This window comes from Xyrauchen texanus, chromosome 40 (assembly GCF_025860055.1).
Source record: "Xyrauchen texanus isolate HMW12.3.18 chromosome 40, RBS_HiC_50CHRs, whole genome shotgun sequence".
NCBI classification, from domain to species: domain Eukaryota; kingdom Metazoa; phylum Chordata; class Actinopteri; order Cypriniformes; family Catostomidae; genus Xyrauchen; species Xyrauchen texanus.
In genome coordinates this window covers 35,783,347-35,810,682 of record NC_068315.1, presented here as the reverse complement: position 1 = coordinate 35,810,682, position 27,336 = coordinate 35,783,347, and the positions used below count along the sequence as shown (strand labels likewise).

Genomic DNA, 27,336 nt, shown 5'->3' with positions numbered 1-27,336 from the left:
AAATGTGTTTTCTCATTCTATATTTAGTTATGTAATACAAATGTCTGATATCTGTCAATAACCTGTAATACACTTCCTTCGACTCAGATTATTTGTTCCATGGTACTCTAGTTATTTTTATATAAAAATTATGGTTAGGTTTATGGTTTAGGTAAGGGATTAAACTTAAGCAAAATTATAATAACAGGTTTTTTTTTTAGCTTTCTCTATGGGAGTAAAAGTTATTCTGTACGTTTTAGTGCAATTTCTTTGTACTATTAATATGGCTTCTCAACTGAGTGCACATCGCATCGCTACATTGCCTGTTTCCAGTGAAGACAGTATGTCATGCCTGAATGAGTTTTGAAAATTGTTGCAAACATTATCCGGGCCTCGTAACACCTCCTGTGTGGAGAGAGCAGCATGCTTTTGGTGGTGATGCAGAACTGCCTTTTGTGTGGTGGAAACATGTGGAACAGTTCCAGATTGCACACAGGTTTCATTACCAGCATATTCACATACAGATTCAGTACAAACTCTTCTGTGTTTTGATGACCCAGTGCCGGTCACATCGGGCAGTCAGAATCTATCCTAGCCAGATCGAGCTTTAATGTGCATCATTTTTGTTTCTCTGACATAAGTAACTTTTTGTGGGTCACTTAGGGGCAGATTCATAAAGAATGAATTGCGTCTGGTAATAGTGCCATTTCATTTTTGCACACGCGCTCTGCACTGGTTTAGCGCCCAATTAATTAAATTAATTATTCAGATCAGGCAATGGTGCAAATGCGCCTACAAAATCGCTGCTGAGCGCAATTTGCATGCGCAATTGTGATCCTGCAGTCCTATTCTGAGCGCTATATAGCGGAGGATGCCACAGACCACCGTGTTTAACACACTGCCGGGACTGTAGAGCATCACATTTACATGGAAAGGAGGCATGTTTGCACGGAAAGGATTGACAATGACCTATTTTAAATATTGAAATATTAAAAGTGATTGCGGGTTGTTAGTAAATAAGACGCAGGTTTTTGCGCTGAAAAACAGCGTGCAAAAGTGCCGCAACTGTTTAATGAATCTGCCCCATAGTATCTTAATGTCTAATCATGTTTGTAAGGACACCTACAGTCTGTCATTTGTGTGTTTGTGTGGTTTAAGTTGGTTGTACATTTTATCCTTAATGTAGATTCATTCAGGTGCAAACTTATTGATGATGATGATGATTGCACACTTTGAGACCCACTGTGTGTAGAAAGAGATCTTTAGGAACAGACTCTGTTTGGGGTATAGCAGGTTATGAGCGCCGTACATCAGCCATATGCTGTAAAGAGCTCTCGCCAGCGCTGCAGTGTGTGCTCAACAGGGCACATTAAAGGGGTCATGCCTCTCTGTGTTTAAAAAATGATGGATCAGACAGAATAAGACTACAATGTGAGGCCGCGTGGAGTCTGTTGTGTGTCTAGATTTATGAAACACGCATCCTGTTAAACTGCCTGTTACAGCTTTCATTCACTCTGTGATGATCTGTCGACCTCCTGCAACACTACTAACTCACACAGTTATTATAGGGAAGCAGAGATACACAACAGTTTGGAGACACTTAATCACACACTGGAAAAAAATGAGTGTGAGTTTACAGTATATTCCTGGCTACTAGTTGCATGACATTCACAGTATATTTTACAGTATTACTTCAACAATTTATTACAATTAAAGGAATATTCCAGGTTCAGTACTAAGTTAAGCTCAATTGACAGCATTTGTGGCATGATGTTCACTACCACAAAATAATTAAATCAATTCTGGTTAAAATTAGGAACTTGTAAGTGCCAATTTTTGAACTTTAAAAAACTCAAGACATAATCAATGTGCGTATAATCATGATTTTAGTGTGATAAAATAATTTTCTTCCCTTTTGTGTCTAAAGTTATAGTCAACTTAGTTATCTGAAATCACCCAAATATGGGTGATTTCACATTGAGATCAAACTGAAGTCAGTCACTATATTAAACTGATATTTTTCAATGCAACATATTGTATTCTTAAACACAATAACGGTGACTTCAAATTAAACACTATTATCCCACAATGCAGTGCAATATTATAATGTCTTTTCTTACATTCATTTGTTGTTACGGCATACAATTCTGAATACAGTATTTTAAGACATTACTTGGTAAATCTTGGTTATTTATTACAGTGCACTTAGTAATGGTAAATAATCAGTAGGTGTGTTAAAATGTTTGACTGGTTATGTATTTGTCCATTCTACTTTTTTCCTGTTACTAATATCCTTGAACACTTACTGTACGGCACAGTGGGGCTTAAGCCACCCCGAGGGTCAATTAAGAATTTTTTTAATTTTCTCCCAAACGTTAAATAGCAACAAAACCTACCATAGCACATTCCTAAACACCTGTTTGTCACTATACATTGCTAAATGTTTCTGATCCATGAGATCATTGCATGTAACAAAGTTTGATTTTGAGGTCATTTGATATCATTTGATATCATATTTAATTTAACTTTGAAAATGTTGCATATTTATGTAGCTAATGAGAATCCCTGAAATTGTCACATTTATATTGATACAAAACAATTATTTGTCATTTTCATTTTTTAAGGTGATTAAATCAAAGGTTTCAATAACTGACCAATTAGTACAAGTATAGTATTTAGGGTAAAATTCCCCCCATAAAGTACATTGTTTTTCTGAAGTGGAGGGAATAGCTTTATGTAACGAACACAAGTCGAGACTGTCACAATGTCGGAGTAAAAACTGCTTTATTCAACAAAGCAGGCAACAGTACAAAAAAGGCAAATCCAGTGAAGAGTAGTTAAGGGGAGCGTGAGGTCGAAGCCGGGGAATCAGAGTATATCAAACGAAACAAGCGAGAGGAAAAGACAGGGGAAGCTAGGGGAACACTAGAGCTGGCAAAGCGAAGGGGTAAACTAAACAATAACCAACAAGAGTGAAGCGAAAGGGCAGCGTATATATAGGGGAAGACAAACAGTGCAGGTGAGACTAATAATCTAGTGATTAGAACGAGTGCGGGTGAAACTAATACTCTGATGAATTTGAGCGAGCGCGAGAGCCAGAGGGGGCGGTTGCAGGTGAAACTAATAACAGGGAACATGCACGCTAACAAGGGGACTGTGGAGTTAAATACGGGACGAAATGGGCAAAGAAGAGGTAAGGGCAAAACGGGACAAGGTGAATGTTACACTTTAATATAAAAATATTCAAAGTGGGCTCACAGTGACTTAATCATAATGGAGATCCGTTTTAAAAAGTTCTGAAATGCCAAATGTAATTTTGCTGAATAAAACAAAGACACTTTGTTTCTTACTCTAATGTAAGCTTCACAGTAGAGACAATAACTGTAGTTACCATTGTATTTTGGCACAAATGTGGTTACAACTGTGAACATTTTAAGGGACGTTTAAGTTCTGGGTTGGGGCTAGAAGTTATTTTATTTGTATTCATGTCTTGTAGCTCAGTAACATTAATAATTGCCCAGGAAACTACAAAACTAGCCCAAGTTAGTTAGTTCATTAACTTTCTTCTCACAGTTCTTCATGCGCTGAGAGGTGTTCCCACATCACCAATTCAAGATTCCTGATTTCATCCTTTGAGTTAAACCAGATCTTAAAATCTAATGCTGGAGCTCAATGATCCAAGAACACAGCGGCTCAGAGTTCGTCTCTGTGGACACACTTCTCAGCCCTCTGTAACTCACAAGCTTCACTCATTTTGGCCATGCAGTAAAAGATGAAAAGCAGCGTTTGGTTTCAAGAGGATTCATTGGTAATAGAATTACACAAACAGGGTGGTGCTCAGGAACATGGGTGTCAAGAGGAAGTCGGACTCCAAATTATATCACAATGTCCAGTTGGTCCTTCAGTCTTCACGTTGTTCTCAAAGATGAATTATTGACCTGTTTCAGTAACGTCACTTTTTCCTCGCAGCTGCTGTATTTGTGACCAACAGCGGGAGGAACAATGTTGGTGAATGGAAAAACACCCATGAAACGATATCAAGAAAAACATAAAAAAATTGCTTTTGATTCAAGCCAAGTCACAGGAAAAGTATATAAAGGTCTAAAGTCAGCACAAATATTGCAAAATCGCTGACATTTAAATTGATTTTATCCACGATTCATCTCCGTATGCCGGTGAGTCTGACGTGTGACCGGCGAGTACACAAGAATACTTTTTACTACTTTTATGTTTTACTCATGTTGTCTCTTTTATAGCGTAGTATATTTAGTTATAAGTTAATTTATAATATATATATAAATCTTTTGATATGTTGTTTACTGACCTACATTAATATATGTACACATTAAATATATCCTGTATATTGACATTAAAGTGCATTTTTTATTTATTACAATGTTACAATTAAAACATACCTTTATTCCACCATCCTATGTGCATTTCCAGTTTAATTGTATCAGAATTGATGATGTTATAAATACAATTCACATTGTAACGCAGACTCAGGTTGATTGGGATCCATGAGCAGTCTTTATTTAGAGACAGGGTTCAGGTCAAAAACAGGCAAGGTTCGATATCGGCAAGGAATGTAATATGCAGTCAGGTTTGTGGTCAGACAGGCAGTGGATCGAGGCAGGCAGCAGTTTTCGTAGACAGGTAGACAGGTCGTTAAGGTAGCAAGGGCAGGCGGCAGGTGATCGTGGTCGTAGACAGGCAAGGTAAGTACACAAGAGATCTAGTTGTAGGTTATTTTGGAAACGCTCAGTAATGCAGCTGGGGGCAAACAAGACTTCGCAATGTTGGCACATACACGCGTGATTTAAATAGAGTGGAGGTAATGGGGAACAGCTGCGTGCAATCGGGCCAGGTATGTGGGGTCATGGGAAGTGTGGTTAGAGGTTAGAACTCGGGTGAGTTAGATCTCCGGTGGCCGGTTGAGGAGGCACCTTCACCGGCATTCGTGACAGAGCCCCCCTCCTGTGAGCGGCTCCTGAAGCGAGGGTGTGATCGACGTCAGGGTCTACCTCGGGGTCAGGGGGCCGGTTTCTCTAGGTTGGTCCTGTGGAACTCAGTGATGAGATTGGGGTCGAGGATGTCGTTTGCTCCGACCCAGGATCTCTCTTCCGGGCCGTACCCCTCCCAGTCCACCAGGTATTGGATTCGACCTCGCTGACGTCTGGAGTCCAGTAGACCCCGCACCAAGAATGCTTCTTCTCCGTCCACGAGCATGGGAGGGGGGCTGGGGTTGACTCCCTCCTCCTCAGACCGCGGACCACTGGCCGGTTTCAGCAGAGATACATGAAAGGTAGGGGAAATGCGATAGTCAGCGGGCAGTTGGAGGCGAAATGACAGAGTTAATTCTTTTCAAGATTTTGAAGGGACCCACATACCTGGGGCTGAGCTTCTTACAGGGTAAGCGGAGGCAGAGGTCACGCGTCAAGAGCCACACCCACTGTCCTGGGGCATAGTTGGGACAGGGACGACGATGCCGGTCCGCATGTTCCCTTGATCTTCTTACGGCACGTTGGAGGTGGACGTGGGCCTGGTTCCATACTGCCTCACTGCGCTGCAGCCAGCTGTTCACCGTGGGAACTTCAGAGGGCTCGCCTGACCAGGGGAACAGAGGAGGTTGGAACCCTAGTATGCACTGGAAGGGGGTTAGGTTAGTGGAGGCCTTGCAGATGGAGTTCTGTGCGTACTCGGCCCGGGGAAGGAAACGGCTCCAGTCGGCTTGGTTTGCTTGGCAGAAGATGCGCAGGAATTTGATAATTTCCTGGTTCAGTCGTTCCGTCTGGCCGTTCGACTGGGGGTGATATCCAGAGGAGAGACTGACACTGATGTTTAGCAGGCGGAAGAAGGCTGCCCAAACCCTGGAGGACAATTGAGGTCCACGGTCCGAGACGATGTCTTCGGGGAGCCCGTAGTAGCGGAAGACATAGTGGAAGAGGTGTTCTGCGGTTTCGAGAGCTGACGGGAGTTTTGCTAGTTGAATTAGGCGGCATCCCTTTGAGAACCGGTCAACGACGGTGAGAATGGTGGTGTACCCGTGAGAGGGCGGTAGATCGGTCATGAAGTCGATGGCGATGTGGGACCAGGGCTGCTGAGGTATGGGCAGAGGCTGAAGCAGGCCGGCTGGGGGTTGTCCCGGGGTCTTGGCCATGTTGCAGGTTTGACAACCGTTCACGAAGGCGGCCGTGTCAGTCTGCACTGGAGAGCGAGTCGGCCTTGACGTTCAATCTAGTCGGCCTAGATCTCCGGTAGCCGGTTGAGGGGGCGCCTTCACCGGCGTTCGTGACACACATGTGTACAGATAACTGACATGTCTGAATAAATGATGAAGGATCAACAAGTTTTTTTTCTCTGCTCACCCCCTTCACCACTGCTTGACTTTGGTGAAATGAAGCTGTGTCTCTTGAAAAATATAAATAACATTTTTGCTCTGGTAAGTAAGCAGCAGTATCACTTTTTCAAGATTTACAAATAGAAACAAAAATGTTCCTGACTCCTGTCTCATCCCATAGCGCAGCACACTGAAGTTACATGGAGTTTTGGTCACAAACATGTCAGCGCGTTCATACAGTGACATCATGAAACAGGTCAATTAAATCCAAGACTGCTTTGCTGAGGAAACAACGCACATTTACTGATAGAAAAATAGTCAGCAGTTTCACCAAATTATCAGGATTTGCTGTAGTTTTCAGTTCATTTAGTAGTGGAACAGTAGTGCTGTCCTCTCTTCTTAATTTGTTATTTTTTATTTGTCCTTTGGAAAATAAAGACCTGTCCTTATAAATGCTAAGATTCTTTATTTAGACCTTGTGAGGTCTGCCTTCTTGCAAGATCCTGGATGAGCCCCCAATTTTTCTTACAACCCAAATTAATCTCAGAAGTTCTAATATGTAAGATTGGTCTCCTTGCATTCAACATAAAAGTAATTTTGTGGTCTGCCGGAATTCTCGCATTTGCTAATGTTAATTTGTATCTTTTGTCACTGTTCCAGGGAAAAACCTTCCGAGAATGAATTTAGGTCGTAACATCAACCTTGAAAACAGCGACCTAGTGCATGTGACAGAACTGCATCTGTGCCCTGTTAAAGGCCAAACAACATTGTCTCATTTTAGGGCACCTTTCTTAACTTCCAGGAGATAACATATTTTTGTGTGGGTTATAAAAATAGTTTAACATCCTCAAAGGTATACTATCAACATTTATTGCCAGCAGTTTGGCCCATAAAGCCAACTTTACCCCCTCATCCCCCCTTTATCCCCACACTTATACACCGGCTGCACTGGCATGGGGGTGGGGTTCCACTCATGTGTGTGTGTTATGTAATCTGCCATGTGTGAATGAAGAGGATAAATCAGGAGTAATGCAACGCCAGTCCTGAGATATTTCACACGTGACGGCGCACACTTACGTCTTCTGCCATCATTCCGAGTGAATCACAAAAACTCACACCCTATTTCCTCTTACTCGTGTAGTTCTCTCATCCCGAATGTTGCTCATGAAACACACACACATATGCATACTGAGACACTATGTAGGTTTGATTAATCCGATTATATCAAGGTTTATCTAATAATTAATTTGCATCCAACTTTAAACCTAAGTTAAATATAGTCAGGGTTACATTTAAACCATCATTGTTCTTGGTTTTAATTTTATAGTAAGCCTAGGTTAAAGGAAGAGTATAGCCAAAAATGATAATTCTCTCATTATTTACTTTTAAGTTTAATCATCTAAACGTATATGACTTTCTTCTGTGGAACACAAGCTAATATATTTTGATGGAGATATGATGTGAATATATTCATAAAATACAAGTCAATGGAGTCCAACATTTTTAAGCTCCAAAAAGGGCATAAAAGCAGCATTAAATAAATCCTTACGACTGCGGTGGTTTAATCCATGTCTTATCCAAGAGTAAGTGAAATGAGTAGCATTCTTGTTGTTTAGTTACACCAGTGAGTCCAGTTTCAGTTTACCTTTAAGCTTTGAGACATGTTTAAAATAATGTGGTGCAACTCAAATCAATTAAAATAAAACCTAGATCAACAAATCCTGGATTAGCTCTAAACTGTGCTTAATTTTTAATGGTGCAGCACACTTACTATTATTCTCTGGATTTGCAAATAAAGCAAATTGTGCATGTAATACATGCTTATAACTAATGTTCAGCTGCCACAATGGTAGAGCAATCCACGTCTCAATCTACCCAGAGACTATAAGAGAAACAGCATTGTTTCGGACTGCTGGGATTTCTATCTTATCAGCAGATACAGCATTACAGCACACATGCAGATTTAAATTCACCCTCTGCTTAAGATTATGGTCACATTTCACACAGGAGTACACCATTCTTGTTATGTCTTGACACATTTACAACATATAATAGCAGGTTTTAGAGTTTTCAAGTTGACGTTTAACTTCTTGCATTTGCGTTTTGGCACAGTGAACTCAGAATGTGCATTTCTCGCTTTAAAACTTTCCCTGTTTCTTGTCACTTTTGAAAAAATACTTTGGATATTCAGTAGAAAGAGTTACATGAATTAGAAAGTTCCCATGCCTCCTCCAGAAGCGAGCATTGCCTGTTGACTGTCAGTTGCGCAACTAATTCCGGGTCTTTTTCTGCAGAAACTTCCAGCTGGTTGTTCAAAGCAAATGGCTCATCTTGCTAAGTGCGGTTGTTGTGTAAGGTTGATGAACAAGGTGGAACGCCTTTGTGTGATGTCAGATGAGAAAGGCATGGAAGCGAATCAGTGTCATGGAGCGGGTCATAGAGAGGTGAGGCTGCCTACTTCCATGGGTTCAGAGAAAGTTCAGCCGCATAACATTACGCAAATTAGAGAAAGAGAAAGAAAGAAGAGAAGTGAATGAGTGATGAGAGAACTAGAGAGCGGTCAACAACTAAACATGTTGTTTATCATTCATAAAGCGTGAGGTTTGACAATAGTAAGAGACTTTAAATGTTTACCTAATTTCTGTTGATCTGATAAGACAACTTTTCATGTGTGTTTCTGCAACTGGAACTTGAAATGAAAACATCTCAAACTTTATTATGGCATTATGATGATACATTATGAAAATCGCCCAGAACTTTTATTTACTGATGTATGTAGTTGTGAACGACACTGTAACTAACATTGTTATGGCCCAAACACGTGCGTAGACCCTGTTGTTCTTTTAAGATTATTATTATTATTTATTTATTATTAATTATTATTATTAGGGCCCAAGCACTGAAAGTGCGGAGGAATGTGCGGGGGGTTCTGTAGCACATCCCATTTGAGCGATCATCACCAAACTTTGTACACATATAGATCTCTTCAAACTAGACAACTTTTGTGCTGACAGTCATAAGCTCTGCACCAACAAAAAGTTAGCCATTTTGGATTGTTTGAAAATGCATGCTCTAGAAATTGATATACTCCTCAGGGATTTCATGTTACAGGTACAAAATGTGGGCGACATCATTCCAAGACATTGACGATGTTAAATTGAGAACAGATTTTTTATATATCAAACTATGTTGCCATGGCGATGCAATAAAATAACAGAAAAAAATGGGTAAAGGTGTCTTATATCTTCTGCGTGCATCATGTGATTTACATCAAAATTAAGCCAAATGTTTATCCTTGTGGGCTGATCAAATTGGTGTAGCTATTTTGGGTCACGGTTGTAATGCCACCAACTGGTGGAAGGAAGTGTGGCACTTTTAACGGGTATGCTTGTGGCATGCTTGAATTTTCATAATATTTTGCATACACATCAGAGTAGTCGGCCATTAGGCCTGGGCGTGTCTGTTTCAGATTCTTCTACGGTCACCAAACTTGCTAAATATATTGTTCTCATCAAGCTGGACAACTTTCCAAATTACAGTCATAAGCTCCACCCAACAGAAAGTTGGCTATTTTGGACTGAATGTGCATTTTTTGAAAATTGCAGGCCCTGTAATTTTGTAATACTCCTCCAAACAGATTCATGTGACTGGCACCAAACATAGGCAATATAGGCAATAAGATATTGAAAATGCTAAATAGCAAATGGATTTTTTACATTTTTAACAGTGTCGCCATGGTGAAGGAATGAATTTATGGTGAAAAACATAAATCAGGAAGTGCCTTATATCTTTTATGAGAATTGTGTGATTTTAATGAAAATTCAGCAGCTATTATGGGTCACGGTCATTGCGCCACCAACTGGCAACAGGAAGTATGGCACTTTTAACTTTTAACAGACTTTGAAATAGCGTTCATATGTTTACATGAATTGCTTCAAAATTCTTTAGAATAATATCAAGACACAGCTAATGTAAAATTGTAAAAGAATATTTGATATCTTAAATAATGTTGCCATGGCAACACATTAATTGTATTATTCATTTGTTCCTATATTTGGATGTTTTTGAGGCACTTGGCATGCTCAATTTCATGAAATTTTACACACACCAGAGTCGTCGGCCATTAGGGCTGGGCGCATGGGCGTGTAGGGGGGCTCTGTAGCCCTTTAAAATGGGTGTGTAAGATGGCCTCTGTTGCACCCTCATTTTCACCTACAGTCACCAAAATTGGTACGTATAGATCATATAGTTCTCATCAAGCCGGACACCTTTCGTATTTATAGTCATTAGGTCCATCCAATACGAAGTCGGCCATTTAGTTTTTTTTTTTAATATAGCAGTCTCTGAACTTTTAAACTCTAAATGTCACCACATTTAGACAGCATAATGCCAAGACATTGAAGATGCTTGTGGCGGTGCATGAAAAAATCCGCCCCATACATGCCCATATATGGAACATAAACAATTATGTGAAAATGATCAAAAGGAAGGTAAAGATGGAGACAGGGGAGAGTGGAGAGAATCTAGTAAAAAGAGAGGTGCACGGATTACCTGAGGGTGTATGAGAGCAGTTCCTAAGCTAGAGCGGGACGCACTCTGTGTTTGGTCGTTGCTAACGCCGGAGTGAAGAGGTTCCGCGACGCACTTCCTAATGCCGGCTGCAGAGTGTTGTCATCTTATGCGAAGGCCGTTGTAAAGTAACCAGTTCAGGTAATCGACTTGTGTCTGCTTCTCTGGAACCTCAAGCTCCCGGGGATAGTTCTCCCTGCCATCCATGGTCAGTGATTTACAAACCCGCACACACCTAATTGCATACATTCACAGCCCCACATTCGCGCCTCACTCAGAGTGAGTGTAGCGTTTAGTTTTTACTTTCCTTTAAATTCAATAACTTTTTCGTGCCAATCTAATTACCCTTTATTTCTTGCCTCCCTGTTGTTTTGTTTTTGATACTTGTGAGTGAAAAGGACACTCGAAATCTGCTGATTTTGATTTCAAAATACAGGTGCATGAGTCAAGCATCACCGACAGACTTTCTCAGCTACAGTTCTATTTTCTGTTTACATTTACATTTATGCATTTGGCAGACGCTTTTGTCCAAAGCAACTTACAGTGCAATTATTACAGGGACAATCCCCCAGAACAACCTGGAGTTAAGTGTCTTGCTCAAGGACACAATGGTGGTGGCCATGGGGTTAGAACCTGTGACCTTCTGATTAACAGCCCTGTGCTTTAGCCACTACGCCACCACCACTCACCTTCTGTTAATGATTGTGTTATGGATGGGGGTAAAATATATCATATTGAACTGCATTCAGTTGTTTGTTGTGTTTGATTTTTTTTTTTTTTTTTGGTGTATGTAACTGGTGGTTTTTGTGAGCTATCCTTTAGGGTTTAAAATCTACCAGTAGGCAGGCTTGGACCTGTCTGGCGCCCAAATTATTTCTGAACCTATTTAAATTCTAAAGTTTAATCTGGTTTTCAGGCCCACCACAGTTACATGCTAAATTGCAAACAGATTTTTATATATCAAATGGTGTTGCCATGGCGAGGCATTAAATTAAAGGGGACCTATTATGCACAATTCACTTTTACATGGTGTTTGTACATAAATGTGAATTGGCAGTGTGTGTAAACAACCACCCTACAATGTTAAAAGTCCACCCACTCCTCTCTTATATTTCTATTCATCAAAAACAGTGTGTCAAAATGAATGGCTTTCGTATCTGCTCTAATGTGACATCCCGTTAGAGCAGGCCACGCCCATGACTGGTGGCAGACTCCACCATATTATCATAGATCCTCCCCCGAGTGATCTACACACAGTCCCCCATTTTATCCGCGCTGGAGCAGATACACTGAGAAGAATAATGTCTCAGCTTCACAAGCATCATAAGTGTTCTGTTGTTGCTGTAAAAGTGAACATAAGAGTCTTCATGTACTCTCTGCATCAGAGCCACTGAAGACACAGTGGACAAGTTTGGTTTTTGAAGGAAATGTGCCCAAAAACATATAAATTGCAAATAATTTTACACTGGACTGCTTTGTGAATGTCAATATAAAGCATATATATATTCATACATATATGGCTGAACTCCGGTATTTACACTGTCAAGTAATTTTGGTTCTGATTTGTTGTTGCTGTAGTATCCGAAGCACGAGCTGTAAAGGCACAGCCCTCTTCTGGAAAGGGGTGAGGAGCAGCAGCTCATTTGCATTTAAAGAGACACACTCAAAATCAGTTTGTTTTTGATTCCACCCAAAAAGAGGCATTTATAACATTGTATAATAAATGATCCATGGGGTATTTTGAGCTGAATCTTCACAGACACATTATGGGAACACCTGAGACTTATATTACATCTTGTAAAAAGGTGCATAATAGATCTCCTTTAATGGTGAAAAATGGTAAACAGGAAGTGTCCCATATCTTCTGTGTGCATTAAGCTTGGTGGATTACAGCAGTTGAAAGAGAGAAAGATGCAAATACAAAGTAAATTGTTTGAAATTGACACTAAATAAAAAAAATTAAAAAAATATCAAAAAAGTTTGCTAGATTTGAATGCGTCATTAAAGTTTGTGAAAAGGGTCCGTAAGAAAAAGACAGGAATTATCAGCCTTACATTTCAAAAGAGCTGTTCAGCTGTAAAGTCAATTTGTAGGTGAACATGGGAGGTTAATTCCCCATGGGTTTCCTCAGGATTTTTCTATGGGTTTTTTCATGTCAGTTTTGGATTTATAAGTAAAATAAAGGGCCCTATTTAAAGAGTGCTAGCGTTAAACGCAGTGCTATGACATAAGTCATAAGTGGAAAGTCAGTGGGCATGGCTATGTAGTTTTGGTATTTTCGTACAAGCATGCACTAAGTCTAGGCACAAGTAGGTTTGACGAAATTGTACGTGCAACGGGCAAATGGGCTGGATTAAGTGCAATTGAATTCTGAGGTTCTTCTCAGGGATTTCCACCATCTGCGTCCTATTATAGTCCATATCCTGTCAAGCACCATCGATATAAACAAAGATAGCACATTCCTAAGAAGTTGGTGTGTAAATGTACTGTATGGAATGACACACACACAAATATGCATTAACTGCACCCTTGGTGAATGCCAGGCTTATTTCTATGACAGTGACACAGTCCTTTTATAGGCATATAAAATGTGATTCTCTTCAAGATTTGGATGTATGCTCTGTTAAATTATAGAGATTGTAAGGTTTTTTAATAATTTTAATCTACTGATTGAACAGTGAATACATAATGCATTCTATCATTTTTTTTTTATAAAACTTTTATCGTTACATGAAGTTGAATGAAAATATAGTTCATTTATTAAAAGCTTATTTTTTCAATAAAAACTTGAGAGAAAAAAATATTTTCAAACTTTTTAGATCAGATTATGGGGTGGGGGGCGTGACCAAAGAAAAAAGTTTGAGAAACACTGAACTAGATACAGGTGTACATATATACTTCTCAGGATACATATTTAATGTATTTCTGCCAGGCAGTAGGTGACTGTATCCGTGCTTTTATAAAAAAAAAGAAAAAGAAAAAAGCATATTTAATTATGTTAGTTGACCCATTAAAAGTGGCAGAGAGACGTGATGTGGGCGGGGCTTGGACGCAGTCTCTTGAGTCGTCAGCGCTCATGGGCGGGGTTTACAAACAGCTGCTCGCTCTCGTCACGGTCTTGCTCGCAGTCTTCACCGCTCCGCGCTCACGAACACACAATCGCAGAGCGGATTAAATCACACACACACAAACTGATTGCACACGACTGCTGTTTATATCCGGCAGGAGACGAGACAGTTAAAAGAAACCTCTTTAACCAGACTGAAAGAATTTGATGACAGCACGAACCAAATCAAGAGACACAAACGGATAAAATAACACCAGAATCGGACCAAACTCATCTTCATCATTTATTTCACACTGGACGGTTCACTGGATTTATTGCTGCTTCATTAATTCTGTGTTTTACTTTTGCATTAATTAACCGATCGAGGATTTGGAGTACGGTCTACATCACATATAATCTGTAATATCTATATCATTTTCACTTTTCCATACAAGGACAGCATTGCCAATATATTTTCTCTTGCAATAAATTGCATTTGATCAGACATCGATTGGATCGATCCGGACCTCCGATGATGAGTTTTCCACGCTCCTGTACTTCCTGATCTCCTCTGGGAATATCTGGGAATGTCTGACACGGACGCATCTCTCAGTTGAAGATCCGGTGTTGTGTTGATGAATCATGTATGAGAGTGTGGATGTGAACCCGTTCCTCGTGATGGATTATTATCACCCGAGCAGAGGATGTCTGATCCCAGACAAGATCCCGCATCATCCCTTCAGCTCTTCCATCAGACAGCAGCACTGGAGCGGATCCAACCACTGTACGTGCACTTTTATTTCATGTACAACACACTTATACACACATATCTGTCCATAGAGCTGTTTATAGAGTGTTGATTCTCTTCGTCTGTCATCCATATACTGATATTTCAATTGTGCTCCGTGACCCACTTACACACAGATACACTCTCTCTCTCACTCTCTCTCTCTCTCTCTCTCACTCACTCACTCACACAGACACATACACACACACTCATTCTCTCACACACACGCTTACTCTCTCTCTCTGTCGCACACACACACACACACACACACTCACTCTTTCACACATACACACACTCACACAGACACATATACACACACACACACACTCACTCTCTCTCTCTCACACACACACACACACACACACACACAGTCTCCCTCTCACACAGACACACACGATCACTCACACACACACACACTCTCTCTCTCACTCTCACACACACACAATTTTTTCAGTTTCAATTTAAAGTACTTTATTGGCATGATTGTGTTTACATACAATATTGCCAAAGCATTAATACACAAAACAGATAATGACAAGACAAATAATAATAATAAAATAGTAACAAATAAAGATAGATTTAAAATATGGTGCCAGGTAATATATCAAATACAAAATATAATAACAATATTATACACTATACAATATAAAATAAAATAAGCATTTAACAGGACATCTCTCTCTCTCAAATTCAAATGAGCTTTATTGGCATGACTGTATACAGTGTAGAATGTTGCCAAAGCATTGAGTAATAAACACATTACAAACATAAAAACAACAACAAACAACATGTATATACAATAAATGAATAATAATGATAATAAAAAAAATACAAATGACAAAGTAAAATACAGAGATCAATGAGGAAAGGAGGAAAAACGTCAATTAAAATATGAGTTTGAATAGGGGTCAGTAGTATGATGAGGGGTCAGTCTCTCTCCCTCATGTGATGACAGGACGACACATACTGCGCTGCAGCTGAACACACTCGACTTTCTCTCCCATTAGATACGAGAGTTTGTCTAAGTTATTTATGTCCTGGAATTCAGGTAGAATATGAGCTATTTTTGTAAAGTGAGTGTTTCTAATGGTCTCATATTTACTGCAGTGAGTGAGGAAGTGAAGATCATCCTCCACAACTCCTTCAGTGCAGTGTGAACCCAGTCTGTCCTCTCTGGGTCTCCGGTTCTGTCTGTGTTGACCCGTCTCTACAGACTCCTTCAGTGCGGTGTGAACACAGTCTGTCCTCTCTGGGTCTCCGGTTCTGTCTGTGTCGACCCGTCTCTACAGACTCCTTCAGTGCGGTGTGAACACAGTCTGTCCTCTCTGGGTCTCCGGTTCTGTCCGTGTCGACCCGTCTCTACAGACTCCTTCAGTGCGGTGTGAACACGGTCTGTCCTCTCTGGGTCTCCGGTTCTGTCCGTGTCGACCCGTCTCTACAGACTCCTTCAGTGCGGTGTGAACACGGTCTGTCCTCTCTGGGTCTCCGGTTCTGTCCGTGTCGACCCGTCTCTACAGACTCCTTCAGTGCAGTGTGAACACAGTCTGTCCTCTCTGGGTCTCCGGTTCTGTCCGTGTCGACCCGTCTCTACAGACTCCTTCAGTGCAGCGTGAACACAGTCTGTCCTCTCTGGGTCTCCGGTTCTGTCCGTGTCGACCCGTCTCTACAGACTCCTTCAGTGCAGCGTGAACACAGTCTGTCCTCTCTGGGTCTCCGGTTCTGTCCGTGTCGACCCGTCTCTACAGACTCCTTCAGTGCGGTGTGAACACAGTCTGTCCTCTCTGGGTCTCCGGTTCTGTCTGTGTCGACCCGTCTCTACAGACTCCTTCAGTGCGGTGTGAACACAGTCTGTCCTCTCTGGGTCTCCGGTTCTGTCTGTGTGGACCCGTCTCTACAGACAGACTGTGCTCACTCAGACGATACTTTGACAGTAGCTTTCTTTGTCCATAATCTTTAATATGGATCAAATATGGTGCCAATTTATAATCAGTCTTGATTCTGTGGAAGTAGTTTAATTTATGTACTTGTGTGACTTTGTGCTGCCAATGATGAATGTATTCTTCCTGCGTTATTCTGTCTGTCTGTTTCAGTTTGGCCAATCTGAACTGGATGGATGAATTTAGCTGATATTTTTCTACTAAATAGTGCATAGGGTCACTCTCTGGGTGTCCTGTCCTGTGTGTAAAGGCACAGTGATTATAGTTATCTGGAGGTGTGTCTGACAAATGGAAACAGATTTGCTCTCTTCTGGATTTCAGTGAGTGATCTCTCACTCACTCACTCACTCACACACTCTCTCTCTCTCTCTCTCACTCACACATACACACACACTCTCACACACACTCTCACACACTCACACTCTTTCACACACAAATGCACACACACTCTCTCTCTCTCTCTCTCACACACACACACACACTCGGAAGTTCGTCCTTCGTTTTCGAAGAACACCAACTTCGTTACCATCGTGGAGTAGGGAAGGGGAAGGGAAGATATGTTCATTGATCAGCAACATTGCGTCGTTGGTGAACGCGCAAGTGTCCGACCAGTAGGTTTGTGAGTGTCCCTGAGACTGGACGATCTCCTCAGGTGTGACCTCAGTCAGTCTCAGGACAAGCTGGCATAAGGGACTCTTCACTGAGCCCAGCTCTTGGTATTTTAGGGCTTTATAATGGTGTATGTTGGGGTCACTTGTTTTTAGGTGTTTCCAGAACTTAATGGCTCTTTTTTGAATGTTCAGAAGGAGAGGGTATTGGCCTAATTCTGCCTTGCATCCATTATTTGGGGCTTTTCTTTGGACATAAATGGTTCTTTTACAAAATTCCAGATGCAGAGTTTCAATGGGATGTTTTTCCCAATTTAAATAGTCAAATGTTACAGGTGGACCCCACACTTCACTGCCATATAATGCAATTGGTTCAATGACTGATTTGAATATTTTGAGCCAGATCCTAATTGGAATATACATTTGAATGGATTTTTTAATGGCATAAAAAGCCCTTTGTGCTTTCTCTTTGAGTTCATTCACAGCCAAAGTAAAATGACCTGTAGAACTGATTTTTAGGCCGAGGTAAGTGTATATCTTTGTGATTTCAATGCTTCTGTTTGATAACAAAAATATGTTTGTTAATCCCTGAGATCATGGATCGGTTTTGGAAGACGCTTTAGTTTTTTGGTGGTTGACTGTCAGGGCCCAGGTCTGACAGTAACTCTCCAGTAATGCCAGGCTCCGTTGTAGCCCCTCTTTAGTGGGCGACAGGAGAACAGGTCATCTTGCGTAGAGGAGACACTTTATTTCGATATCATGTAAAGTGAGTCCTCGAACGGGAGATCGTTCAATAGTTTGTGCCAACAGATTGATATATATGTTGAAGAGGGTGGGGCTTAAACTGCAGCCCTCTCTCACTCCTCACCGCTGAAGGAAAAATGTGGTTCTTTTGTTTCCAATTTTAACATCACATTGACTGGCTGCGTACATTGATTTGATCACATCATAAGCTTTTCCCCCTACACCGCTGTCAATAAGTTTAAAGTATAATCCTTCATGCCAGATTGAATCAAATGCTTTTTTTAAATCTACAAAACAAGCAAAGATTTGGCTTTTATTTTGATTTACGTATTTATCTCTCTCTCTCACACACACACACACTCACACAAACATACTGTCTCTCTCACACACACACTGTCTCTCTCACAAACACACTGTCTCTCTCACACACACTGTCTCTCTCACACACACACTGTCTCTCTCTCACACACACACTCTCGCACACACACTGTCTCTCTCACACACACATGTTGGTCTACCTATCATTATGAGGACTTTCCATAGACATAATGACTTTTATACTGTACAAACTATAGATTGTATCCTCTAAACCTAACACAACCCCTAAACCTAACCCTCACAGAAAACCTTCTGCATTTTTACATTTTCAATAAAACATTGTTTAGTATGATTTTTAAGCGATTTGAATTATGGGGACACTAGAAATGTCCTCATAAATCACATTTATAGCATAATACCCTTGTAATTACCAGTTTGTAACTTACAAAATTGTCCTCGTAAATCACAAAAACACGCACACAAATACACACCCACTCTCTCTCTCTCACACACACACACACACACACACACACACACACACACACACACACACACTGTCTCTCTCACACAAATACACACACACACACTCTCTCTCTCTCTCACACACTCACACACACATGCACATACACACACACACACAAATCTCAGTTTATGATGTTGTGCATTAATGAATCAGACTGTATGAAGTTATTAGAACACTTTCATGTGAATTCTGTTGATGAATAAAGTATGTAATGTTTATAGTAGAATTACAATTCGAGCGATAAATGTTAATGATGTCGATATTTTCCATGACCTCTGACCTACGGACAGAGATGAAAACAACAGCGTGAAATCTTTCTAACAGTGTCAGAAATATTAGTCTGCTAAATAAAATTAAAAATATATATTAAAAAATACATTATTTACACAGTTTTGATCATCTAATTAGGGGCTTGTCTACATTTTCCAACCCAGGGACCCCCAAATATAAAAGTTCTCTAAATCTTGACCATGTCTGATATATGGTTACATATGAATAAGGTTGTCTGATATAGTAAAAAAAGATACATATTTTTTAAAATGTCATTTAAAACGCGTGTCAAATTCGTAGCGATGTAAAATTTGTATAATTTTCTGAAATGTTTTAAAAAATAAAATAGATCTAATGTCTGTAAAAATGTATTGTTGTGTAATCATCAAATAAAAGGTATCAAAATACCTTTCTTGCACCTGTAATACACTACAGTGTACACACAGTGAGGCAGTGGTGGCTCAGTGGTTGAGGCTCAGGGTTACTGACCAGAAGGTCAGGGGTTCAAGCCCCAGCACCACCAAGATGCCACTGTTGGGCCCTTGAGCAAGGCACTTAACTCCAGGTTGCTCCAGGGGGACTGTCCCTGTAATAAGTGCACTGTAAGTCGCTTTGGATAAAAGCGTCTGCCAAATGCATAAATGTAAATGTAAATGAATCATTCATATGACACAAGGGGTCTTCCTTGGGAGCCTTTATACCCGTATGTCCGGGGGCGGGACATGCAAATTCTGTCTGCCAATTTCACATTGGCCTTTTCTCAAGTTCAGAGATGCGCGAGGCTCCCAGGAAGACCCCTTGTGTCACTCATTCGACACAATGTTGAGTGAGTGACAGAAGGGGAACCTCATATATTTGTGCATATACTGTGTGTACATATTTAAATTCCACAAGTATGTTGGAAAATGAATGTTACATATATGAAACTGGCCATTTTTTGTAGTATTTATATATATATTTTGCAAATACTGTATGTTCAAATAGGGGACATTTTTTTGTATCAGTAAAAAAACCATACACAAAAATATATTTGATCTGTTGTGCATATCTGGCCATTAATATCAGTGTAAAACATTATTGCATTATGCTAGACTAGTGTTGTCTTAGTTTCTCAATTCACTTCGTTGGCCGTGTTCAGTAATTATGCTTTTCTGCTCGTATATCCAATCAGCCACATAAGAGGTTGCTGTTCTCAAATAGGGCTGAAACGATTAGTCAATGTTTTCGACAACGTCAATAATAAAAAAAAGTCTAAAAACATGTCTTTGTCAAATTGTCGTTTGATCTGATTTAACGTAACATGAGATGACATTAAACTGTAATGATGACTCGTGAGAGCAGCACTTCAGTTCACACCTGACAGATGAGCGGAAGAATGACACAGATCACAGAACAGATGTACTCTACACTTTACAAACCGCTTCAGCTGATGTAGAGCTCAAAGTATAGGCCACTCCGCTGAAGCAAAACTTGCGTGTTAAGCGTCTTTAAAGGAAACACCTCGGCATGACACCTTTAATGCAGATATGTTTAATGTGTTATAGCTAGGGTTTCACGGTATACCACGGTTTGAAAATTGACGGTTATCATACCATGTACATTTGCTTATCTATGGTATTGAGAGAAAAATGTAACCGGACGGAGAATCTTACATGCGCGTGCACATCTCCTTTCCTCCTTGTCGTCAACTTGCGTCACACACAAATGTCAGAGAGAAGCGAGGGGGTCTGACGTGTGTGTGTGTGTGTGTGAGTTAAAGCAGTGTTTCTCATCTGGTCTATTCGGACTGGGTCACAGACAGCAGGGAAAGAACAATGCCATGGGTCTCCCATTGAAGATATTTTGGCGGCCGCACAAGTGATCGACTATTTAAGACTGCCGAGGCAGATTTAATGATAATCTCGCAAACAGCTAAAGCAGACATGGGCAATTTACAGCCTCATTTATCGTAAAAGCATTTTTATTTTTCATTGGGTATTTCAGTTAACTTGCATTGGGACATAACGCGTCTCCACAAGTGTTTACCATGCTCATGGTTACCAGATAAGAGACGAAACACCCCCAGTTTGAGATTTATACTTGCGCAAATTGGAAAAATACCACCTAATGTTATACTTATTTTGTGCAATCTGGCAACCATGCATGGGAGTGTGCTATTTCTATCTGGCTTTCCCCTTTGAACAAACGTAGCGATCTGTAGTGCAATATTCTGCTCAAGGAAAAGTGTTATACGTCTACTGTGTCCATTCTTGAGGCTGCTCGTGATGTTTGGTGCTACTAATTTTGCAGGTAAACCTTCTCAGTGAATAAATGAAATATAAAAGTAGATCTCGGCATCATTGACATGCGAGCAAAAGCAAGCCAGAGACAAATATGTACATGTATTTATTATTTGTGCAATTTAGAAATGTTGAAGTCCCTTCACACCTGTATGTTAATCTAACTCTTGCAGTATTCATTTATCATAGTCATGCAGTCTGAGTAATTCAGTTGTGTGCTGAAAGTCAAACGTTGACATCAACAAAAAAATAATGTCACTTGATGCATGTCCTTGTACTGGAAATCCACGAACAAAACTATGCAACATAAAGAAAATGCAACCCAAGATACATTAAATACAGGTTATGTTTAATCTATGGCAGGTCACCACTTGATGTCCAATGTAAAATCTGTCCTGAAGCAAAACCAGTTGAGAATCACTGAGTTAAAGGTACAGACAGGAGCAGTCTGGCCTCACTGTCATGCACATACAGTATATATTAAATTTTAATAATCGTAGGACATAACTTTAAAAGCTCACACTGTTGATGTTATTTTTCATTTAGTAGTTAATGTAACATATAAACTAACATGCTTTAGTAATATAACATGTTAATTACATTATATTTTTTTATCATGTTTATAATTCTGTTTATTATAATTCTGTTAACTTTCTTATTTTTTCTATTTATTTATTTTCAAAAGGGAGACTTTTTTTATATACACATACTTCAATAAAATAAATGGTTTCAAGTTTGAATTATAATAGTGTTTGCTCAAAAATAAATAATTAACCCTTCCGTTTTCACTGATAATAGTAATTGTGCAATACCGTGAAACTGTGATATTTTCTGAGACTGTCATCATACCGTCAAAATCTCATAACGTTGCATCCCTAGTTCCCCTTCTGTCGCTCTCTCCACGTTGTGTCAGAGAAGCGACACTAGGGGTCTCTCTTGAGCGCCGATATTCACCTCTGGACTATGAAAAAAGGCCAATGAGAGTTGGCAACCAGTATTTGCATGTCCCGCCCCCGGACATACGGGTATTTAAGCGGCGCAAATACGGGAGTTCATTCAGAAAATTTCTTCGGAGCCGATGGTCGTGCATGAACTCTGCTGCGAGTTACACACCAAGTTCCTGGTTAATCCTCTGACGCTCTGCATGCTGTTGGATCTGACGGGGCACAACAGCGGCTTTCTCCTTCGTGCACGGCTGTGCATTCTTGCCCCTGGGCGCTTCGACAGCGCAGACAACTCGAAAGAGTTATTCTAAAAGAGTAATTTCACTCTAAAGAGCAAAACACAGCGGCGTTGAACGTCCTTCTCAGGACGCGTCTTTTTAAAGATGATATTTCCGTGTATATCGTCTTTAAAAATATTCCCCTGTGTAGTTTCTGGATGTGGTTGATGTCTCCTCACCTCTGACGGTCATAAAAACTGCCTTGCATTCCTGGGTTGCGATCACACGCAGGCAGCGTTTTTATGAATGGTCTATGTTTTCAGTGCGAGAACATAGCCATGACAGCATTGCGGTCGTAGGCTTTCTCTTGTAGTGAGACAAAGCCGCTTCAGCCGCCCCCCGCGCCTCGCCTCCTTCCCACGGGATTGAGGCAGGTGCCGCGGGCGATGAAAACGATCTGGGGACAATGTGCGCCGCTCACAGCCGCGCCCCCCCTGGATTCCTTCCCGGACGTGCATGACGAGCTGAGCAAGCCCAGCTTCCTCGCTCCTCCGCTCTCGCTACCCTTGGTGGTAGAACAGTCCCAGACCGCTCCCCCCTGCACGCCATGGTCCCCTCCTGCAAGTCCACCGGGCCAGGGCACTTCAAAATCTGCACTTGGGTAGTCCTGTTCTTGACGTGCTGCAGGAACTGCACTCGAACAGGCGATGGCCACTCCGTGGTCCAGAAACGCAACAATGGACAGGCAGTACGGGAGGCAGACAAAGCACGCTTTCTCAAACGCCCCCGTCTCCCAGCTCCGTCCATTCGGCGACACCACTTGACGACTTCGCCCAGCAGTCCTCAGTGGTGAAGAAACAGACGAAGGCTATTTTCAAGCAAAAAAGCATCCTGCCCTGCCGCAAACCTGCCGCCAGGGGCCATGCCCTGTCTGCTCGCCGAGGGCGTCCTCCTGCGGCTTTCAAGAAAGAAAGAAAGTGGTGCTCCGCCTCAACTAACAAGTGAGTGGGCCCAGCTCTCAGCCCCAGCGTTGAGCCCCCCCACAGAAGTTGGACGCCCATCGTCTCACGGACCCCCTTGAGGACCCAGAAGGCTCCCAGGCGCTCCTGAGATGACAGACCCAGAGACCGAGACGTTAGCTCCGGAGCTGGTAAGACCACTCCGTTCCCCGGTGGAGGGCCGGGAGGAGAATTTTTTGTTAAATTCGTTACACTCTATAGAGCTATTTCCTTGTTGTCTCTGGGGTCACCTGGCCCGCAAATGCCGTTCTTACGGCACTCTGCTTTCAGGCCTCAACAGTCCCGGCTCCATGGACGCGGTGTCCCCTCCTTCAGCCTCACGACTGTTCCCCGGCCGGCCGGTTCAGACGAGTCCAGAGGACACCAGCATCAGACCTCCTCCTCAGTCACGAACCCGCCCCCTGCCGGGTGCGCGGAGCAAGGTAAGCGCTTTGAGTTTATTCCCAGCACCGGAGCCTCGGGACGCCACGTTGCCTCCCGACGCCGCGTTACGTGTTCCGCACTGCTGCGAAGCCCCGCCGGGTACGTCCAAAAAACTCGTCCCCTTGGTGCCCCTAGCACGGAGCTTAGAGGCGTGGCTTTCACTGCCCAACCCATCACGCTGGCTGCACCGGACCATTCGACTCGGTTACGCAATTCAGTTTGCCAGGTCTCCGCCCCCCTTCGTGGGCATACATTTTTCTGCAGTACACGGCCAACATGCCCATTCCCTGCATGAAGAAATCACCTCCCTTCTATTAAAGGACGCGATAGAGCCTGTCCCTCCAACCGAAACGAAGAAGGGTGTCTACAGCCCTTACTTTGTTGTACCCAAGAAAGGCGGCGGCTTACGACCGATCTTGGACCTGCGAGTTTTCAATTGGACCTTGTCCAAACTCCCGTTCAAAATGCTCAACCAGAAACAAATTCTATCTGGCATCCGGCATCTAGATTGGTTCGCAGCGGTAGACCTGAAGGACGCGTACTTCCACGTCTCAATTTGCCCTCGACATCGACCCTTCCTATGGTTCGCGTTCGACGGCCAGGCGTATCAGTACAAAGTCCTCCCCTTCGGCCTGTCTCTGTCCCCTCGCGTCTTCACGAAAGTCGCAGAGGCAGCTCTTGCCCTGCTCCGAGTAGCCGGCATACGCATACTCAATTACCTCGACGACTGGCTCATATTGGCTCACTCTCGAGAGTTACTATGCGCACACAGAGACCAGGTGCTCAGGCACCTCAGCCGTTTGGGGCTTCAGGTCAACCGGGGAAAAGAGCAAGCTCTCCCCGGTCCAGAGCATCTCTTTTCTCAGTCTGGAGTTAGACTCAGTCTCAATGACAGCACGTCTCTCCAACGAGCGTGCTCAGTCAGTGCTGAAATGCCTCGCTTCCTTCAAGCCAGGCGCCGTGGTCCCGCTAAAACGTTTCCAACAGCTCCTGGGGCATATGGCATCCTCCGCAGCGGCCGCGCCGCTGGGGTTGATGCATATGAGACCACTTCAGCACTGGCTCCGGACTCGAGTCCCGAGACGAGCATGGCGCCGCGGCACGCACAACGTAAAAGTTACTTCTGCCTGCCGCTAAACCTTCAAACCCTGGACAGACCTCTGCTTTTTAAGGGCAGGTGTACCCTTGCAGCAGGTGTCCCGACGCGTTCTGGTCACAACCGACGCTTCCAAATTAGGTTGGGGCGCCGTGTGCAACGGGTGCGCAGCCGCAGGCCGGTGGAACCGAGGCCCGCTGCGCTGGCACATCAACTGCCTAGAGCTGCTGGCTGTTTTTCTGGCCCTGCAGAAGTTTCTACCATTAACTCGGAACAAACACGTCCTAGTCAGGAGAGACAGCACCACGGTCGTAGCCTACATAAACCGCCAAGGCGGAGTACGCTCCCCCCACATGTCACAGCTCGCCCGTCGTCTCCTCCTTTGGAGTCAGCAGCGACTGAAGTCACTGCGCGCCACTCACATCCCCAGCAACCTCAATGTGATAGCGTATGCGCTGTCAAGACAAAGCTTGCCTGGCGGGGAGTGGAGGCTCCACCCCCAGTCTGTCCAGCTGATTTGGGACCGGTTCAGCAAGGCTCAGGTAGACCTGTTTGCCTCCCAAGAGACCTCCCACTGCCCGCACTGGTATGCCCGGACAGAGGCTCCCCTCGGGGCAGATGCGCTGGCACACAGCTGGCCCGCGGGGCTGCACAAGTACGCATTTCCCCAGTGAGCCTTCTTGCACAGGTGCTGTGCAAGGTCAGGGAGGACGAGGAGCAAGTCATTCTGGTAGCCCCCTATCAAGTCATTCTGGTAGCCCCCTAAGTCATTCTGGTAGTCCGGCCTACCCGGACTTGGTTTTCGGACCTCACGCTCCTCACGATAGCCCTTCCCTGGCGAATTCCCCTGAGGAAGGACCTTCTTTCTCAGGGACGGGGCACGCTCTGGCACCCGCACCCAGACCTCTGGAACCTCCACGTCTGGCCCCTGGACAGGATGCGGAAGATCTAGCCAGTCTACCATCTACCGTCGTAGATACAATCAGCCAAGCCAGAGCCCCCTCTACCAGGCATCTTTACGCCCCTAAAGTGGCATCTGTTCACGGACTGGTGAACAGATGCCACCCGAAGACCTGCAGAAGTGCGCAGTTAGGTCAGTGCTCGTGTTTCTTCAGGAGAGGCTGGAGAGGAGGCTGTCCCCCTCCACCCTCAAGGTGTATGTCGCCGCTATCGCGGCCCACCATGACACGGTAGACGGAAAGTCTCTTGGTAAGCACGACTTAATCGTCAGGTTCCTAAAAGGTGCCCGGAGGATAGCTCCCTCCCGGCCTAACCTGTTCCCCTCCTGGGATCTCTCGGTCATCCTTACGGGACTCCAGAGACCCCCCTTCGAGCCGCTTGACTCAGTTGGACTCAGGGCCCTCTCTGAAGACCGCCCTGCTGATCGCGCTCGCTTCCATCAAGAGGGTCGGGGACCTGCATGCGTTCTCTGTTAGTGACGCTTGCCTGGAGTTCGGTCCGGCAGACACTTTCGTGATCCTAAGACCGCGACCGGGCTATGTGCCCAAGGTTCCTACCACACCCTTCAGGGATCAGGTAGTGAACCTGCAAGCTGCCCCGGAGGAGGCAGATCCAGCCCTTTCACTGCTGTGTCCAGTACGTGCCTTACGTATCTACCTGGACCGCACACAGAGCACTAGACGCTCTGAGCAGCTCTTCGTCTGCTTTGGGGGACAGCAGGAAGGGAATGCTGTCTCCAAGCAGAGACTCGCCCACTGGGTTGTCGACGCCATTTCCCTGGCTTATCACACCCAGGCCGTGCCCCCCCCCTTTTGCGGGTCCTAGCCCACTCCACCAGGAGTGTTGCATCCTCATGGGCACTGGCTAGGGGCACTGCCCTAGCAGACATTTGTAGAGCAGCGGGCTGGGCAACACCTAACACTTTCGCGAGATTCTACAATCTCCGAGTTGGGTCAGTATCGTCCCGTGTTCTCTCAGGTACCGAGCCCGTAGAACTCGGTGGCACGCTCACGATCTGACCGGGTGAATCGCTTGCACCTAGCGCCCTTCCCCCGAACCAGGGGAAACAGTGCGCCTTCATTCCCAGGAGATGTCAGGTTTGGGACACTGGTTGATTCCTCCCTAGCCCTCGTGGGTTGCAGTTCAGTGGAGGAACTCGCCGACCCAAGCCACTGCGAGTACCGCAAACTACCCTGCACTGGTGTAGGTGCTCCACAGGTAAGGCCTCCTTCGGACTCCCCCTGTGTGTAACGCCACGGTTCTGTCCCCTCTGGCG

The 27,336-nt window shown here is 43.4% G+C and overlaps 1 protein-coding gene across 3 annotated transcripts in view; it reads left to right on the top strand.

The window, feature by feature from the left end:
• Positions 1–27,336, top strand: part of LOC127633544 (retinoic acid receptor alpha-A) — a 324,627-nt gene that overhangs the window by 190,373 nt on the left and 106,918 nt on the right. The window contains exon 1 of one of the 3 annotated variants that reach the window (XM_052112720.1): positions 13,711–14,718. The exons of the other annotated variants lie outside the window; for them this stretch is intronic. Within the exon in view, the coding sequence (XP_051968680.1) occupies positions 14,577–14,718 (142 nt within the window). The 5' untranslated portion in view covers positions 13,711–14,576. Of the gene's footprint in view, positions 1–13,710; positions 14,719–27,336 lie in introns of those variants that run through there. 3 annotated transcript variants of the gene reach the window in all.